The 20,375-nt window shown below is 40.2% G+C and overlaps 1 protein-coding gene across 2 annotated transcripts in view; it reads left to right on the top strand.

The window, feature by feature from the left end:
* The window catches only part of PPP1R9A (protein phosphatase 1 regulatory subunit 9A), a gene marked incomplete at both ends in the record, with an annotated part of 146,801 nt that overhangs the window by 89,921 nt on the left and 36,505 nt on the right, over nucleotides 1–20,375 (top strand). For both annotated transcript variants that reach the window (XM_081996364.1, XM_081996363.1), the window contains one exon: nucleotides 16,165–16,300. In XM_081996364.1, the coding sequence (XP_081852490.1) occupies nucleotides 16,165–16,300 (136 nt within the window). The remainder of the gene's footprint in view (nucleotides 1–16,164; nucleotides 16,301–20,375) is intronic.

Genomic DNA, 20,375 nt, shown 5'->3' with positions numbered 1-20,375 from the left:
TAAAATATGACCACTGGAACAAACTGAAATTGCAGATAGAAGATGACTCTTCACTGGTCTAGATCTCCATGGACGTCAGACTGTTTGTATTTGCTGGAATGACAAAGGTCATGGGTGTTGGTCAGATGGAAACTGTGCTGCCACTGATCTCCTCCCTGCTACTCCACTGGGGAGACTGGCCACGTTACTGCCCCAGGGTTGGAGGAGGACCATGGTGAGCACCCTGGTGCTTGCAGATGCTACCTCAGCACAGAGGAGAAGAGAGTACTGGATGCAGTAGTGTTAACAGCTACCAAATTGAGGAGAGTAACTTAATAATTAATCCCAGTATTAATTCATTGAGCTACCTGAGACCCTGCGCCATCTCTGGGTTTCTCTCTGTTCCTTTACTGTGGTTCATTGAAAAGCATCCCTTTAAAAATCCATAAAACAATGAATATGCTAGAAAATGTAATATATACTGCAAGTGAAATTCTGAACAAGGCTGTAAAATGTTTGTAAATTAGTAAGAACAGTGTTTCCCTAGAAATGAACTGTTTTGCCATTTAAAAACTTACAGAGTCACATAGCTTTTCTGTTTAAAAGCTTATTAATTTCAGTAAAGATTTAACTCTACAAAATAAATCCAAAAGCAACAGCCATTCTGTAGTTGCCCTTTGGTTCCCTCTCAAAATCCTCTCTAGGGAATATGGCTGAATTCTTTAAATAATGAGTTCAGGGCTGACTTTTTTTGAACCGTGACTAAACTATTAGGGGTATTATATGCAGTCCCCCTCAGATGGTGGTGCTGTATGTTGGCGTGCACGTTTCCGCTATAATTCCATAGCTGTTCCCACACAACATTAAGGAATAATGTTGGGATGTGGATTCTGCAAAGAATCTTGGGCGTGCTTGATCAAGGTTGTATTTGAAAGAGGTTATTTAGGAAAAAAGTTACTAGAAATTGCAGTGTAATTACAGGTGAATGTATTTTTGTGTAACATTTACAGTTTTAGTTACATCAGTACTACTTCTGCAAAGACTCACACATGCTGTGAGTGTTCCTACTGAGTTAACTATAAAAATGAGCATATACTTTATTAGGTTTTCTGCAGAGTTGGGACCTTCAAACATAAAATCCTTATGACAGAGAATAATGTCTTCCTGTGTTTCGGTACACAAAACAAATGCTATGTATATTTAGTGTTTGATGTTTTAACTAAAAAAAAAAAAAAAGAAGAAAGCGCTCACATAAAACATATGTATTATATACATTTAGAATCAGCTTAGTTTGTGTAATTATTATTTCATAAGTTACAGAATAGAATACCTGTCTCCATGGAAAAGTAATCGGTTTGGAGGAAGGAAGAAACATAAGACAATTTTCACAGAGTGCTCCTAGAATCTTCTCCTGGGAAGTAAACTACAGTCAGACCGGTGGTAATCTAGACTCTTTTGTCACAAAATAGTGGACTGTAAAAAGTATTTCTTCCTTGTTGTTGAGTTCACATTGTCAAGTGTACTATGTATCCTGGGCAATGGGATCATTGGTTTCTGACAAGTCTTGTTTATCAAGGAGAGATGTATGACCTTCTATATTTTTCCTCGTAAGTAAGCTTCAGATACTGAATTTTCAGAGCAGTAATGACCCAGTGCATTAATGTCACAACTAGATTAAAAAAACTCATAATACGAAATTAAAACAAAAATTAAAATGTAATATAAACTACGATATAAAATAATATTAAGATAGTATTAAATAAAACAGATATATAAGAATCTATATACACAGTGGCATACTATGTGGTTAGCAGCATCTTACTAATGTGTATGTCTGATTAGAGGAAAGGAATGGGTTGAATTTGGTGGAACTCCCCGTATTTTTTGTTTCATTTAAAACTTCATGGAAAAAAAACTCAGGAAGACTACCCTTCTGCTTTATGCAGGCCAGCTGAGAAATGCATGATTTTTTTTCCTGGTTTGTGGTGGGCTGAGAGCAAGACTTGACAGGATGGTTAAGCATCGTGTGGCACAGGCTCTTACCTGGCTCCTGGTCAGGTCGTGGACCGTTGAGTTGTCTGATGCTCTCCTGGCACTGATGAACTGTATTGGTTTTAGCTACTCAGAATCAGAAATGGTTCCAGAAAGCTGTATTTTGGAGGTAGAGATTTCAGGATGCTTGACGTTTTGGCTTCAGTGTGGATTTAAACATTTGCTTGTAAAGCAAGCGAGAGCTAATACTGGTGAATTTAGATATCAAAAAAAAAAAAAAAAAGACATATTGTTATCTTGCTGACTGGTTTTCTTTTGCTGTATGACAAAAGAGCCCTGCCTGCTGCGTGTTTTGTGGACAGATCCTCTTTCCCCCTTACACCTGTGTTAGAGCTGGGATGGAGAAATCCCTCATCTCCACCTTCTTTGGCAGACGTGCTCACCTCTGCACCTGAACTGCTCCAGAACCTTAGGGACAACGTAAGAGGATCTTCTGGGGCAAAATCCCTCACGTGCCGTCAGCTCCTGCCTGTTGGCCATGCAGGAAGCGGTGCTACTGACCTTTGAGTGCACCGTTCCCGTGGCAGCTGCCATCGATGATCCCTGTCACCGCGGGAGGCAGGAGCGATGGAAGAGGTTGTTGCTATGCAAATACCTTCTGCCATTCCTGCGGCGAGTCCCAGCTGAACTACAAGTGTGCAGGCAACGTACAATCGCACACCCCGCCTAATTCAAGGCAAGGCAACTTTATGAATCCTTCTTTCATGGGAGGAATCACATACATACTTACTGGCATGTCTGCTATTTCATACTGTCACTTTAATGGATTTTATAGAACTGGTTTAATAAGCATAGTTATCTTTGTGATCACAGCATGAACTGTGTGTACCTCTCTTCTGCCTGGTGTCCTGTACACACACAGATTTGTGTGCATTTCACTGGCGTTACTTCATGTTTATAACCCACAGCATTACATATACACAATAGTTTTGTCCTTAATCTAGTCACAGTGCATGCTAGTTTTTGTAGCAGGGTTTATTATGTGAGATCAGTTGCAAAGAAAGGATATTCATGAACAGAATGACATTAAAGCTACTTCTTAATTCTTTGCAATAAGTGCAGTCAGTACCTCTTCAGGGAGCTTGCATAATACCAATACTTAGCGATTCATTTTTCTCCTTGAGCCTTCTGAACACTTTGAATGATCCTGACAGTGGAAATTGTTGACCTAGAATAGATTTTTGCAATGTTTCTGCCAGAAAAATGTGTCCAGACTGTCTGTAGCTGGCGCAGTAAAGAATCCGTGAAAATGAAGACGTGGCTTTTACCTTTTGAACTCTTCTAGGTGAGGGTGAGAGGAGGGGAAAGAATAGCACATATAAGTATCTATGATTATTCTATCTATTGTTTGAAGTGCTGGACTGTTCAGAAGAGCTGTCATACCGTAATGGCAGATCATTGACCCAACCGATTTGGCTTCTCCAATGATAATAAATTCAGTTATTCTTTCTTACAATGTTTTATAGGAAGATAATCAGCACCCACCAGATGTACTGTGGTAGCCTATGAGACAAAGGAAAGAGAGGGAATTCTTTCATAATCCCAGCTGGCAATCCGCTTCTCTTTTTAGGGATGAGAATTAGTGTCCTCGTGACTCTAATCTGGGAAATACAACTATGAATGCTATTTCAATTGATGTAAATATCAAGTCTTCTTTATAATTTTGCTTAACTATTTAGGTTACTAATATCTCATATTAGTGGATCTCAGAATTTGATTACGTACAGGAGGGATTTTCCTGTGAAATGTGTGCTGTTTTTCAATATTGTTGTCACCCCTGCTCTTAAGATTAATGGATCAGTCAGAGGGCAGCGCCGGACTAATATCACTAATTGTTCCGTGCTGCTTCTGACCTCATTTAGGGTGTAATCCATCGAGTTGGAAGTTTGTGAGTGGTGCCTACAGTCATAAAAGATAGGATAAGGAGGCAGCTTGACAGTAAGAATCCTATACTGTCGTGAAGCTTCTCCTGTGTTATTTTACTTGTAGTCTTCTCATGGACTGTGGTGCTGAGTAGCAGACCTGAAGTTCTTTGAAGTTGCGTGGGTGTTGTTGAGCCTTTCTGTTCCCACTCTTTCCCCCTGTTCTTCATCATAACGAAAGGGTGCTAGGGGACCCTGATGTCTTCACCTAAAGCTCACTTGGAGAGTTGTATGCCTCCAGGGAATTTTACTTTTTTCTGGAACACACCCATAAGAGAGAGAATACAGTTCTTCTTAGAGAAAACTGTGTCCTTTTACCGTACTTACCTCATCTCTGTCCCTCCTAGGACAAGGGAGCTTTCAGTGGGAACTGCACTTCTCTGCCTCACTGGATACAAAGATTCATGCCCACACAGCTGTGGGAAAGGCAGGGTCCCAGGAAAGGAAGATGTGGTCTTGGGTAGACTTACTGCACTGATAAGGAGAAAGGGTCTTGCACGAGAGTCATCAGAAAATACATGTTTCATATGCTGCTTGTATGCTTTTATCATTGCTGCTTTCCTCTGAAAGGTTTCTTTTAAGGAAGTTAACCAAATTCAGTGTTGTACTGGAGAGGCGAATTTTAAATTCCGTGTCCTCCTTCCGCATCCTGTTGTATGAATGTGACTAAGCATTTTCTCAGCTTTCCAAACTGTTGCTAGGCACTGAGCAGATGCTCTCATGGTGCTTTCTGAGTCAGTTCTTGAGTTTTCAGGGAACCACACAGAACCTGTGCAAGACCTGTTCCGTTTCTCATGATTTGCACCACCTTGAAAGTAATTAATTGTACTAACTCTAACGTACTGATGAGTTTACCAGTTTCTGTTTAATTAAATTCTGCTGAAATGCATCAAAGTCTTCTCATCTTAATAAAGAATCTAAATAATTAGTTAGCAAATTTTGCCTTGTTTAATTAATCTTCTAGATCATTGAAGAGCAGGTTCTAACAATAGCAGTGTGACTGTCAAACCCTGGGGCTTTCCACTATCAACTATTCTCTGTTCTATTAATAGATTCATTTATTACCATTTTTTGTTTTTTCCTATCTGGATGTCTTTAATTCAGCGGAGGCTTTTGTCTCAACTCCCACTCCCAGTTCACAGCCTAATTTCTTTATCTCTTACTGCACTGCAAATGCAATCTTTCAGATAAAAATGAAGTTTTTACTTTTCTTTTAGATAGCTCTTATACAATGAGCAGTTACAGGGCAAAAAGTGAAAATATTCACTTCTTAATTAACACCCAACTTGATACGTCATGTGTTCCTTCTTCAGCTAATTCCTCACTCCATCTTGAGCTGATGTTTTTCTGGAAAGTATACTGTCTCAGAAATGGTATTTGCATGCCTGCTGTTAGTTTTGTTTAACATCACAACATCTGGAAAGGTAATTTATAGTGTCGTGTCTTTGCAAGCACTAAGACAGTGTAGAGGACAGATGAAGTCAACCGCAGAATCTAGCCAGCAGCAGTATACCCTGGTGGGAATGCTGTTTGCTCACAGTAACAATGGACAGCTTTGCTTTATTTTTGTGACTCCTTCCCCTAGATAATCTTCTTCTATTCTTCCAGTGCGCATGCCTGTGCAGATTTCCTCCTGCTCCTTACTTCACCTACCTGTGCTCTTATCCTATGAAACAGCTGTGTCCTTTAAACATTTGCAGGCATCTTCCATACTGCAGATCCACATTGTGGAAGAGGCAGGAGAGATTTGTACTGCTTCTCAGTCGTGGGTAGTAAGACAGTACCCAAAAGCAAAAGATGCCACACTCTGTGTCTGATTCAGAGAGTTGGATTATGTTGTCTTTTTTCTGGCTGGGGGTGGTGGTTTTGTTCTTCCTTTCCTTGTCTGTTTCTTTTTCCTTGAATCCAAGTGCCGGAGCCAAGGAGAAAAAAAGAAGAGGAACGAAAAGCCCTTTGCTCTGCAATGCTGATTACTGCGCTGGGTCTTCCTGAAGGGCTGCTTAAGAAACCATGCATGCTTCATGCACTTTCTGCTTCTTTGATAAACTTGAATCATGGACCTGGCAGAAACGAAAGTCATCGTGCCTTGCGACAAAATAATGTAAATTTATCCTGTTTATTCCACTATGGTGATACTAAAGATTCTGTAATATGATCTGTTTCTTTCTGGTCTCTGCAAAGAACTCCTACAAGTGCTGGTAATTGTTCTATAAGACTACCAGGAGTAGTGTACTGAACAATGTGAATAATTACTCATGAGTACTATGACCCCGTAACACTGGTGAGGTAAGACTGCATTCACTGCTTTGCTGGTTTATATTCCTTGGCTGTGCCCATTCTAGTAGATGCACTTGTGCCTTGGACTGTTCTTCGGCGCTGAGGCTAGCTGGCACCAGAGTGGTCGGTGCTCATACCATTAAACTTTCTTACCTTTCAGAGCAGGGTGGCCATATCCAGTTGTCCGTTGGAAACATTCAACCTCCTAGCCTTTGCTAACTCTTGGACTGTGTACGAGTATTATTTGGTAGAATATTAGTTAGCTTGGGCCAAACCGTTCCAGACACTGTTTCAGGGTTTTAATAGTGTAGATGATCAATTACTAGTGCTTGGGAGCATTCCCTGGCACTGTTTAATTTACTGGCATAAATATAACCCCTGTGTCCTGACATCTTGCTAATTTTAACTTTATGGCAAGCTATTTCTTGAAATATTTGTACATTTGGACAGGAAATTAAATGTTTGAGTGTGAAATATATAGAGAAATCTTAATTTAAAAGATTTTGGCTGAATTATAAACCATTTTGCTAGATATCTAGAGCATTGTTTTAAAAATTAATTGTAACATGAATTAGTAAGATTTAGTGGGGCTGGTTTTCATTAGGAGTGGCTTTTCTTTTCCTTTCCTGGAAAAAAGAGCAACTTGGCAGGTTTTGAATCACTCCATCCTCATGTTGGTTGGATCTAAACATAAACTCCGACCCTGCAACTGAAATACCAGCATAGATGTTTATTCAGCCATTTTTTTTACTCTTTCGAAATCCCAGATACTATGTTGTGGCAGCTTCCACCCAGTTTTGGTGCACCTTGATTAATGTGCTACAACAGTGTGACAGCTGGGCAGAAATACCCACCATTCATCTTTGCAGAATAACTCACTGAGCCACAGAGATGGTGCTGTAGGAGCATTTACCCTGGACTGTGCTATGAGGGTGGTCCAGCCTGCCTAAGAACTGGATCACCTAATCACATTAAGGACATGGTCTGGACTCAGCAGCTTACTTGTGACCCATCTATATTTTTTTCCTGGATTTCCTTCCTCTGGATGCCAACAAGGGTGAGGGAAGGCAGATCTCACCTCAAAATGTGGTCAGGTTTTAGAAACATTCCCAGGTAGCACTTGAACCTTTTGAACAGAGCTGATGTGTGTGCTTCACTGGCATTCAGGTATGTGAAAGCATAGATTTATAAATACGTTTCTCTGAGCTGGCCATTCCCATAAGAATTGTGTGGTGCTATAGGGAATGCTGATTAAATGATCATCATGTATTCAAGGAGATGTTTTATGTAAGCATTGTGTTGGACTGCTCTCAGGCTGTCTGGAAGAAATGCAATAGATTCTCTACCCGCACTCTCAGAATAGCAGAGTAATGTAAGGACCAGAACCTGGAGAGGTGCCAAAACATTTAATCTCTGGGCTCATTTTGAAATACTCTTGAATAAAACTAATGTGTCAGTGAGGCCCTAGACTAGAATTGATTTCTGTGGGAATAATTAATCTAAGTGCATTAATACTGGTGTGTGGGTTTTTTACATGACTTCCTAATAGTCTGACTCAATATCCATTTAGTGTTGATAGTGGCATAGCTTATCAGGGGCTTGTATCCAAGATGCTGTGGAGAGACTGCTGAGGCTTCTCTGGTACTTAAGCTATTACTTTGCTGCTCATCCACCAGCACCATTGATACTGTTGAGGAAGACCTTGAGTATGTCTCTGAAGAATAGCCGCAAGCAGGTTGAAAGCTTATGGGTAGGAATTAGAGGTCGAGGCAACAAAGGGAACCTTGTGTTTGGTGTCTACTATAGGCCACCTGATCAAAGGGGCACTATATAATTGCCCCTCTACGCCACTCTGGTGAGACCCCACCTGGAGTCCTGCATCCAGCTCTGGAGCCCTGAGCACAGGAGGGACATGGACCTGCTGGAGCGGGTCCAGAGGAGGGCCACAAATACGATCCGAGGGATGAAGCACCTCTCCTATGACAAAAGGCTGAGGGAGTTGGTGTTGTTTGGCCCAGAGAAGAGAAGGCTCTGGGGAGACCTTATTGCAGCCTTCCAGTACTTAAAGGGGGCTTACAAGAAAGATGGGGACAGACTTTTTTAGCAGGGCCTGTAGTGATAGGAGAAGGTATAATGGTTTTAAACTAAAAGAGAGTAGATTCAGACTAGATATAAGGAAGACCTTTTTTACAAAGAGGATAGCGAAACAGTGGAACAGGTTTCCCAGAGAGGTGGTAGATGCCCCATCCCTGTAACCGTTCAAGGTCAGGTTGGATGGGGCTCTGAGCAACCTGCTCTACTTGAAGATGTCCCTGCTCATAGCAGGGGGTTTGGACTAGATGACCTTTAAAGTTCTCTTCCAACCCAAACTATTCTATGATTCTGTGTCACAGGGCCCTGGAGTCTAGAGTGGAAGGACGTAAGAGGTATTCTTCTTTATCGTGCCAGTTTGGTAGGATTGGATGCAGGACAGCCCCGGGTTGTGCAGCTGATGTTGCAGGGGAAGCACTGTTTTTATGGACCTTCTTGGAGGAATGAAAAATGCTGGGGAGAGAAGGGATCCACAGGACAAAGTGAGGCAAGAGCATGTTTGTCAACAGGTCCCATAATCTGGTTGGGAGGGAGGGAAGGTGACCTAGCCCTTGCTTTGGAACAAGTGACAAGCAAGTTTAGAGGTTATGGTTAGGGACTTGCAGAGGACTTACACTGCTCCAGCATTTTCTGGAAGGGTAACATGGTTCAATGCAAGTAATCCAGGAGATTTTTGGAATGTGTCAAAAGTAACTTCTTGACAGAATTGTTCAGTGAGCCAACTAAGGGAGGCAGCCTTCTAAATCTGTTACAAACAGGTTTATGACCAGTTTGGAACTGGTCAGTTCTTCAGTGAAGGCAGATGGCACATGTAGGAGCATTAACCATGAAATGGTAGAGTTTAAGAACTGGAGAGAAATGAAGATGAACATTAGAATTACAACCCTGGACTTCAGGAGAGCAAATTTTGGCTTGTTAGGGATGAGCTTGGCAGGATTCTTTGAGACCACGGCCCTAACGGATAGAAGAGCCCAGGAGACCTGCTTGATCTTTGAGGATATAAGGATACCAGAGGAGACCATGGCAAAAGCCTTGTGAAAGTCAGTTTGAGCAACATGTACTACTCTCCCCTCCTCCATGGAGCCAGGCCTGCTGCTCAGTGGGGCAGGACAACTTGTTGCAAAGGATACAGAAAATCCTGAGATAAATTAATGACTGCATTGTTTCAGTTTTTCCACCAATTGGCTAATGACCTGAATATTGTTGCAGGGACATCTTCATGTTTCCTGCATTCTCCAGCAGTTTGCCTCAGGGCAGCAGTGGCAGTGGAGTGCAAGGGTTTATATATGGCTCTTGATACCTTTAGTATCAAGGTGGTGCATGCTGCCCATGGACCGTATGCCAGACTTTGTCATGGTGTGCTGTGACAGCTGTTCGATCAGTATGAGGGTGGTTATGCAACTGAAATAGATAAGCCCTTGTTTAATTCACATACTTAATCATTAAAATAATCTTTAAAAATAAGTAAAAATAATTAAAAAATAATACTAATGATATGGTTTAGCCGCAGCAGGCAACTAAGCACCACACAGCCGCTCTTCACTCCCCCACAGTGGGGTGGGGGAGAGAATTGGAAGAGTAAAAGTGAGGAAATTCATGGTTTGAGATAAAGACAGTTTAATAGGTAAAGCAAAAGCCACGCACACAAGCAAAGCAAAACAAGGAATCCATTCACCACTCCCCATGGGCAGGCAGGTGTTCAGCCATCTCCAGGGAAGCAGGGCTGCATCACACGTAATGGTTTCTTGGGAAGACAGACGCCATCACTCCAAACGTCCTTTCACCCCTTCCTTCTTCTTCATTCCAGCTTTATATACTGAGCATCATGTCATATGGTATCTCTTTGGCCAGCCTGGGTCAGCTGTCCCGGCTGTGTCCCCTCCCAGCTTCCCGAGCACCCTCAGCCTGCTCGCTGGCAGGCCAGCACGAGAAGCTGGACTGTCCTTGACTACTTAGCAACAACTCAAAACATCAGCACGGTATCAACATTTTCTCATCCCAAATCCAAAACATAGCCTTACACTAGCTTCTGTGAAGAAAATTAACTCTATCCTGGCTGAAACCAGGACAACTAACCAAACCACTACTTCAACAACAGCAAGTCACACAGCAGACACTACATACACATCTCATTCTTGGCACCTTACTCTTACGTGTTACCTGCAGCTCATTGCCATGGCCACACCGAGGAAGTTTTGTTCCCATGCATCCGTCCTGACTGCTGACTGGGCAGAATGCCACCCATGTTGGCTAAAATCACTGATAAGTTGGACTCCTGCTGTCTGGTCAAACTCAGGGTACAGCACGTAGCTTACTTCATCCTCAGTCTGGGGACAAAGGATGGTGGCTACAGAACTTCTGCACAATAGTTCAGCTTACTGGCAGCTCTTTCTCCAGTGTTGCTGGAGGCTCTTCCCCAGAGTTTGCTTTTCTGTGTGGGTTTTACATAGCCAGCATCCTGCACTAGACATTACACAGTCTGCCTTGTCAGATGTTTGTTTTGTGACCTTAGATAACTTACTTCAGTCATTGCCCCTTTCATCTACTGATGGTTACTTCCTCATGTTACTTTGGGTGCTAGTCTCCAGGGAAAATTGTTCACTTGGGTTAAGTTTGGACCTCTACCGTTAGGCAAACCTTGTTTACTTCTTTCTGCCGATCACCCTCAGTTCCTCTAGGTTCCAGCTAACAGCTTTAAAGATTGCCATGCTCGTGCTTGTCTCTGGTGCAGGGGAGGGCTGAGTGGATTTACAGACATAAGAGAGAAGGCACCATTAGCTGGTTCGCAGGTGAGGTTAAATAGGCTAACAGACAGGGCTGCTTTTCACAGGGACCTCAACAGGCTGGAGAAATGAGCTGGCAGAAACCTTACGAAGCAAGGGCAAGCATGAGTCCTGCATCTGGAGCAGCATAGCCCTGTGCGACACTGTGAGCTAGAGAGCAGCTGTGCAGGGAACACCCTGGGAAGAGGTGGAAAGACCATCTTCAGTCCGAAGAAAAGAATGGGATGGCAGGCATCTTGCTGCTGTCTCAGCTGCCTTCCAGGAAGTAGAAGGGGTGAATCCAGATTCTTTGTTCTTTCTGTACAGAGACAAGATAACAAGCAATGAACAGAAGTTGCAGCAAGGGAAATTCTGACTAGATATTTTCACAAAAAAACCCCATAGTATGAGGTTTCTCAAACATTGGAACAGGTTGCATCCCACCATTAGAGAGATTCAGAACTGATCAAGACCATTACAAAGCTGGCCTTGCTTTGAAGTGTGGGTGGGGTTGGAGTGGACCAGAGCTTATTATTCTGTGATTCAAAGGGTCTTTATGACTCTTAAGTTTCAGATTATTTTATCTGAAAACGTGTAATGGGAGCTTGTAGGTTGTGAATTCCTTATGTCCAGGCAGCGACCTGTGCCTTTGAGTTTGCTGTCTTCTAGGAGAGCTTGATCCCGTTCGTGAAAACCTGACAAGTTCCAGCTTGTGCTGCTGTAAGTAAAACTGCCTTCTTAGAGGGTTCACACCACTTTTAGCACTTTGAATTAATTATATTGCTATTATCCTAATGGAAGCAGCCAGAGTAGGTAATTGAAGACATCTTGAAATAAATTAGATGAATGGTAGCAGAAGCAGCTTTGTGCTTGAAAACTCAGAGGAAAACCATTTTTAAACTCCAACTGTAGAACTCCCCCAAATGCAATGGATTTTACTGTACATTTTTATTGACCAAGCTGCATTTTAGGAAAGGTTCGAAGAAAAATTTGTTAATCCTGCTGCAGCAAAAAACCCATTCTTTGTATCTTAGAGTGAGTCTACTGTATTCTTACTTGTTTTTTGTTGGATTTAAGGAATCCATGCTAAATTATTTTTAACTGAGCACTTAATGCCTGAAGTGTTTGTAGGAGAAATAATCAACTCGTGTCACTAAAAATCCATGCTCTGGAACTTCAGTTTTGTGTCACAGAGTTGGTGCCTTTGCACATTTTTCTAGTACCAAAGTTCTTTTCAAAATAGAAATATTTTTTTAATTTAATCAATTCTTATGGTTTTGGTTCCCATGGTTGGCTAAAGAAATCAATAAATTATTTTTAATTACTTCAAGAGGCACAGGTCTGCAGATCCTCATTTAATAAAAGCTGGAAATATGCATAAAGCATATGCAAATAAAGCCATATATCAGGTGTGCTTTAAAATGATTAAATCATGACTGGATTGCAGGAGATGTATGAGTTGCTTCCAATTTCAGTAGAATGCATTTCTTAACTATCATTACTGTAGTTTAATTTTCAGTTTCTCCAGATATTGTGTTCTTTTAGATTCTCTTAAATCCAAGATAGAGTCAAATATTAATTATATTCCTAGCTCTGTCCCTGTTTATTTTAACTGCAACCAAAGACAATATTTCACAGCTGGTAATATAGCTAGATTGTGTGTAACTGAATATCAAGGTCAGTTCATGCCCTGCTTCCCTGTGATGTTCTCTCCTCTCTCTCTCTTTTTTGTAGACAGCAGAAATGATCAGTAATGGCCTGAGATTTAATGTACAATGATGGCTTGTAGTACAGTGCCACAAATTCGCTGGGTTTTATTTTGCAGTTGCTGGCTTTAATAATTAAGGGGAATATTATTAAGAGGTTTAAAGGCTTGTAAAACCCTCATTTGTCTCATATCCAGAAACATAACCAGCTTCTTAAATATATTATTGCTGATAGAATTTATAGCTCTTTGTTATAATACTTTTGGCCCTTGAGACTGATTAATCAAATCTGAAATGCATGTGCTTAATTTTGGTGAGCCAGAGTGATGCAAAATATGTAATTAGCCACTTCGTTGAAGTGTGCATATTATGGTTCAGTGACTAATTTTCTGGTCAGTGAATCACAACCTTATGTCTCTTTTTTGTATTTAAACACTTCAGATTATGATAGTTCTTCTATTTAAAGCCATTCTAGGCATAGAGATCTAATTCATGCTTAGCATTTTAATAACTGGCTCTGTTTTACAGTTTTTGCAGAGAAATATTTATTCATCTCTCTTTAGATTATGAATTTATAATTTATGGCTTATTTGAGTTACAAGCTAAACATAATTATGTGCAGCGTGGTATTCTTAAGGTCATGGGACGTAACATGACAAAAGGTTTGGTTTAGATTGTAAAAACTGTAATTGTTGGCAATGTAGTATTCCATTTTACAAATTTACAGTTCCCTATCTAGAACGGACATCAATCATAGATTGACTGCTTCTAGATATTTATTTTCAGACACTTTAGAAATGTCTCACTTTAAAGCAGTAAATCATAGGAAAATAAAACATTCCTTGCATATTTCTGTTTTGGAAAACATTTGCTTTAAACTTTGTCATTGCTTTGAGGCTTCTATTCATGTATCATCTAACAGCTTCAGGTATCATTGAGGAACTTCATTTTGACATATGATTCAAGCCTTGAAAATCACATCACTATAAACTGTAAGTGGCTTTAGCATGAGAAGAAAAATTCGATTTATAAGCTTTTACATTTTTGCATCCAACCTAAACTTGTTTGTCTGTATCTAAATATTATTTGATTACAGTCTAATGTGTCAAAACCACTCCTAAACAATCAGGTGTTACCAGACTTCAGATGCATTACATATTGTGTGTTCTAGGTTTTCAGTGTAAAAAAATGATGTTATGAGGTATTTTGAATCTCTTATTTTCCAAGGGAGGTGGATTATCAGGCAGAGGGCAGGAAGGAATACGGTATTTGCATTACTTTGTGTGGTTGCATTATTTACCACATCGGTGATCTCCCTCATGTTTTTACAAACGTGATGCTCTTTCTATGGTGTATAAATAATACACTCATGCATAATGTTGCTTAAAGTCTTTGTTTGAAATAGAAATTTTTTTTTTCCATCTTTTCTTTTAATTTGTTTTTACATTAGAGAAGACAAATACGTAGCAAATGGTGGTTGAATCCTTTTTTACTTCATGTAGCCATATGAAAAGTTCATTGTCCCTCCCACTTGAGACTGAAAACATGGCTGATTTAGTCTCTGTAATACTTGGCTCTAAAAATTAAAATCCAGAGGAAACTGGATCCGACTATGAGTCAGTATGCAGAGCATATGAAGTATAGGGGCCATGAAGAAACATACTTTTTCTTTCAGCCCAAGGTCTTTATCATTACTGAGAACCAATGTCATATTTTGTAATAGTAGGATATGAGTGCCAGACTGTGATGTGTTTTGATCAGGATTAAAATGCTGATGTTATTTCCTTTATTTTGTTCTGCTGTATATATACAATCATTTCTATAAATGATTTTAAACTAAGACACTTCCTTGCAAATTATTTTCAGAGCACTTTGTGTCATTATTTCAAATGGAATCACTCATTCTCACCTTTCTTATCATTTTGGAAGTAATTACTGACTTGGATATTTTGATGATGTTGAAATAATCTCCAAATCGTATTCCCTTCTGTAGTGCCTGACTTCACAGAGTCTGACAAATTGTTTGGCATGGAAAATGGAATCAGGGTCATCCACTCATGGGAAGCTGGCTTACGCATGGATGCCAAATCCCAAATGACTTTAACAGTGATAGGCAGTACTAATGAAAATTATTTTCTTACATGGGATATAATGCACATTTCTACCTCTCATTCCACTAATAAACAAAATTCATCATTTGAGCCAAGTGTTGTGGAAACAAATAATTTACCATATGCAGTATCTCAGTGTCACCTGATCATGCTTTTCAGCTCTGCATAATACTTTTTTCACCTGTAATTGCCTAATAGTCTTTCTAGCCTGCTAAGAAAATACTCCTTCAGCTTGACATCTTTAAATTGTTCTTTTGTTCAGTAGTTTACAGTGTGTTGGTACTGTATAATCATAGAATCGTAAAGTGTGGAAAAGACCTCTAAGATCATCAGGTCCAACCATCAGCACAACACCACCATGCCCACAAAACCATATCCTGAAGTGCCACGTCTACGTCTATACATTTTTTTAACACCTCCAGTGACGGTGACTCCACCACTTCCCTGGGTGTTTATCATTAACTCTATAGATGGCAAAATACCTAATTACTGTTATGCCACTGTGCTGCAAAAAAAGTGTTACGGTCCAAGCCAATTCTGAATTTCGATTGCTGAAAGCAAGGTTGGAAGCAGCCTTGTAAATCTCAACCAAGAAAGCGGCACTTCCCTCGTCTTTTGTTAAGCCAAAGAAGCGTGCTCCCAGTGTTCAGCGGTAGCTAATGGTGGAGAAGAACCACCTTAGCAACAGAAGTTCATGAAATAAAAGACAGTTTTAAATGCAGCTTAAAATTAGGGAAATAGTGTCTTTCAGATTTTTAAATGTGGAAATAGATTCTCCGTTATAGACAGGAGGCAGGCAAATGTAAAAGCTCAGAAATATCTTCTAAGTCAAGATGAAGAAAGAAGTTTCTCTGGTGCATGTTCTTTTCACTGCGAGCTGCCAGAAGTGAGTGTGTCTGTGCTGTTACTGTGCATCTGGTCTTCTGTAGGCTTCTCAGAAATACATTGCTCTAAAGGCAGTGGAGGTGGTGATACTTTTTTTTAAAAATTGCCCCGCTCTAGATCTGTGTCTGTAAAGTTCAAACTCAGAGAATCTTTTTTATTGAAATTTTTTCCCCCTCCTGTAAGTACTGTCATGGTCTGATCACTCCTAGTCTTGCACACAGTGCCCTTCTGGCAAATGTCATCCACAGAACACATTTAAAACAATCATCACAGCTGTGTATCTTTGGAGAAAAAGGCTACACTCTATACAAGACAACTAAAAATCTAGAACTTCGGTAAAACGAGAGGAGTAATACTTTTTCACTGATTTTTTGTATAGGTTTGTAATTGGACGAGAAAAACCGGGACAAGTGAGTGAGGTTGCGCAGCTGATTAGCCAAACACTAGAACAAGAACGCCGCCAGAGAGAGCTGCTGGAGCAGCATTATGCACAGTATGATGCAGATGATGATGAGGTAACAGACTGTCTAGCATTTCACTATTTGGTGTTTTTTAATGTTCTGTTTTCTATTCCTAATTTCTTCTTTTAAATTGTCACTCAGAGGTCATCTTCTGGCCCTCTCTATTACCTCTGCTGCCGATTTTACAGATTTTGATGATGAATCTTACTTGAAGAACAAAGTTACTGAAAAGCTTTTCAGCATGGATTTAAAATATTGCTTTGTTCCAGAAAAGCAAATATCAGATTGGTTGATGCTTCTGTAATCATTGCTCATCCTGTGAAGGCATACGCTTTTCTAAATAAGGGAATAAAGTTGGTTTGCTTGTACACCGGAACGTTAGTTTTTTGTGAAAACTGGTTAAAGTTCCCTTCTAACTTTTAGGGGGTTGAGAAAGTTTTAGACCTTTTTTTTTTTTCCCCTGGAAGAATTGGTGTTCTTCTTAATTCAGAACTTGAAGAAATTTTCTGAAAATTCCAAGTAAGACTCCTCCTTTCACACACTGCTTTTTGTTCTGTGTGAACAGATATTCCACGGGATAGAGAATTAATCTACCTTGTCTGAAGCATGTATAGATGTTCGCAGTTAGTGCCTGATGTCCCAATACAAAGGTTTTGAAACTATCAACTTTCTACAGTAAATTTTCTGTAATTTCTTTCCATTCTCTTAAAATTCCTAATACGCCTAAATACCAAGATTCTTGGAAAGATCTTTTTCAGAGACTACTGTCTGTGTTACTCCCTAAATTAGCTGCTGGGTTAAGGTAAAAGGCATTTGTTGTAAAAAAACACTTCCACATAGCCCAAGCATACCACCTTCATTTTGCATTATCTTGAATAACATTATTTGAAATGCCAGACTCCATGTGTTCATGTGTTTTCATCCTGGGCCAGATTTTTAATTTTATTTGAGGAAGGAGGCGATAGAGAAGGGGAGATAGAGAATTAATGCTATGCATTTATTTCAGTTTAGTTTTCCTTTAGGTGCTGAGACAAGGCTTCTAAACAGTGAAACAGAGAAAAAAATACTCTTGAGATAAAATCATGATACACTCAGATTTTGAAACACACAGTTAAACTTGCAATAGGTGAGAACAATCAGAAGTATCCTAGAAGACTAAGTAAAAATCCTATCTAGCCCCAGTGATGCTTTCACTTACTTTCATTACCACTGATATTAAAAAATAAAAATATTTTAATATGTTTTAGAATGAATCCTGTTATAGATGCATATTTAGCTCATATAAATAAAAGTTGCACTCCTTTGTATTGAGGATGCATACGTATGTGTGCCTGTGCGAGACCATGAAGGCTAGAAAATCCATATCCTCTCTGTTCCCTCCTCAGACTATGGAAACATGCAAGTCTTCTAACTTCTGTTTGGTCTAGAATTAAAATTCAAGATCTTGACTAATTGCTTGAAGGAACTCTATCATGTCCTCAAAAACAAAAAGGAGACAACTCCCTCTAGGCTTTCGAACCAGAGACTTTTTGCAGCTCATCACAGTGTGCTGTAGACATCAGGGTTTGAAGACCTGTGCTACCATTTTATGGTAAGCATAGTCTGATAGCTTTCATAGTGGCAGGAAAGGTGTGTCCTAAACACGTGATGTTCGGATCCTTCTCACTGTGTACTTGCACATAGAGGGATGTGTGGCTGAAGGCAGACCTATGTGAGTAATTGATCCATTACACCTAGAAGATGCATCCACTTGCAAAAAATCCCAATGGTTTGTGTTGCTTACCTTCATGCACCACACAGATGTTGTAACTCAAGATCTGACAATAAAGAAAATGTTGCTAAAACTATGTAGATCAATACTGATCCTGGTATTACCTCAGTGTTTAGCAGGGTTGTTGCTGTGCTGATGCTGACAGTGACACTTTGGTACAGACCATGCAGGTGTTCCTCAGCACAGTAGTGAAAGAGGACAGGGATGAGTAGGTATTTGATACTTTTTATGATGGGTCTTCCTGTCCTTGCAATTCAGTGGTTACAAACTCTTAAGTCCTGTTCACTGCATAAATTTTTAACACAAAAAATACCAAATGCAAAAAGTGTTTTCTATTGGTAACACCTTTGGATGATAGAGAGGAAATAAGATAGGGCAAGTAATTAACAGGAATAAAGACATCTTCTCTTATTGTGGCACTACATGGAGGATGATGACTACTCTGTGACCATGACGTGCTTTTTGGCCATTAGCATTTGTAGTTCAAAGGAGACTTTGACGCAGTATGTGAGGAAAGAAGGAAGAAGAAGGGAAAAGACAGCTACCAGGGGAGATCCAGAGTATCATCAAAAATCTCTTTGGAAGAAGAAGGAATTAGGCTTCAGAACAAATGCAGTACTTCAGTTCTCAAAAACTACACTGGGATCATTGAAGATCATACCCATTTCTTACTTGATGCCGTATATATATTTGGGAGCGGGGTGGTAAACCTTATTCTCTGAATAGACGGCTGGGGTGTAGTTACTAAAGTATGCAATGAGGCATGTTCACTTTCTTAATTAACAGACTTATCAGAAGTAGATTTTACTGGGAACCTGCAGTAATCCTGATTTTTTTTTTTTTTTTTTGTCACCTGACTATGGCATCCAAGTAAACTCACATAACTTGTACCATTCCCAGGCAGTTGACACGATGGAAGCTGTGATCTAATGCACATTAGACACAGTTCAAAGACATTTTTGGTCACCACAAGTACTTCTGCTCCATTTACCATCAAATATGAGCATTACTACTTTGAGCTCACCTTTCTCTGTGAGGGCAAATATGGCTGGGGTTTTTATGCTATATGCCAGACATCACTGCCAGCCCTGCATTCTTTGGCTCTGGTAAGCAGGGCATCTTTCCGGCAAGAAAATCTCAATTTACACTGTGTGAATAAATATCCACAAACGTACAAAAAACCTTACCCTTTCAAGTCCATTTCCTCAAAGTGATAGTGGTTCTGGCTACATGAGGTTCAGGAATATTTGGATTGCCAGTGTAAGGAGTTTTGTGCCGAGGTGACACAGAATTATACAGGAGTTGCTCGGTCTCAGAGCTATCAAACTCTCCTAGTCATTTTCACACAGTTCTTAAAGTATGGTAACATGGATCTCCAGCTACAATGCTGCATAAATAAAAAAGAAAATTATCTTTATTCAACCCTCCATCAAGGCTGTCAAAATCTGAGCCTCAGAGACTTTACCACAAAGACAGCAGTAACATACCAGGTTTCGGGAGCAGGAAATCGGTGACCTGTGTTTGAGTCCTGGAGTCACTGCACATGACTGTGTTTGGTAGAGCTGGTCAAATCACAGGAAGAGAGCGTGTGCCAGGCATGTGCAAGTGCTGGTGTTTTATCTTGCTGTGCCACCAGCTGTCTGGATTTCCTCTGTTTTCAAACTTAGGACAGTCTTCATCATAGCCCAAACAGCATCTAGCTATTTTCAAAGGATCCAACTTCTTTCAAATAGCAGAATTACTGAGGCAATTTTGTTTTCTGCCAGATTTTCAGCCACCGGACTTGAGTCAGATGCTAAATTAGAGAGACACTTGTTAGCCTGCCGTAACTTCTCATTCCACCTTACAGGGATGTTACATGACAGTTACTTGTTGGGGAATATGCACAATAACACACATAGTGTTTCCAAAAGATACATCATTTACTATATAAGTAATCCTGAACAAAACATCATTTACTGTATAAATCCCTGCGTTCCTGCACTTCAGAATCTGCTGCTATCATGGGCTGCAGGTCGTCACAGGGTTGCAGGACACTTTCAGATGCTCCTTCATTTAAGTCTTTGCATGGAAACACAAGAACCTTGCGCAGAACTCCCAAACGCTGAAAGAAAAAGGATGCCCACAATGGAGTCCATGCAAAGAAAAGCAGGATAAATGTGCAGCAGCTCACAATTTGTTGTTACGCTCCCACAAGCCAAGCAGAGCCAGTAGTATCAGTTATTTCTCAAGTACTACTTAGGATAGGCAGTGTTGGCATTTCCCAGTGAGCCTGTGCTAACTACAATAAAGCTGGGAGAGTTGTTGTTTCAGGTGCTGCCTCTAGATAGCCTGCAGCAGGGTTTACTCATCACCAGT

Source organism: Phaethon aethereus (genome assembly GCF_964289735.1).
Source record: "Phaethon aethereus genome assembly, chromosome: 2".
In the NCBI taxonomy this organism is placed as follows: Eukaryota; Metazoa; Chordata; class Aves; order Phaethontiformes; family Phaethontidae; genus Phaethon; species Phaethon aethereus.
Note: the sequence above shows the minus strand (reverse complement) of the source record. Positions and strands in the feature narration are given on the sequence as shown.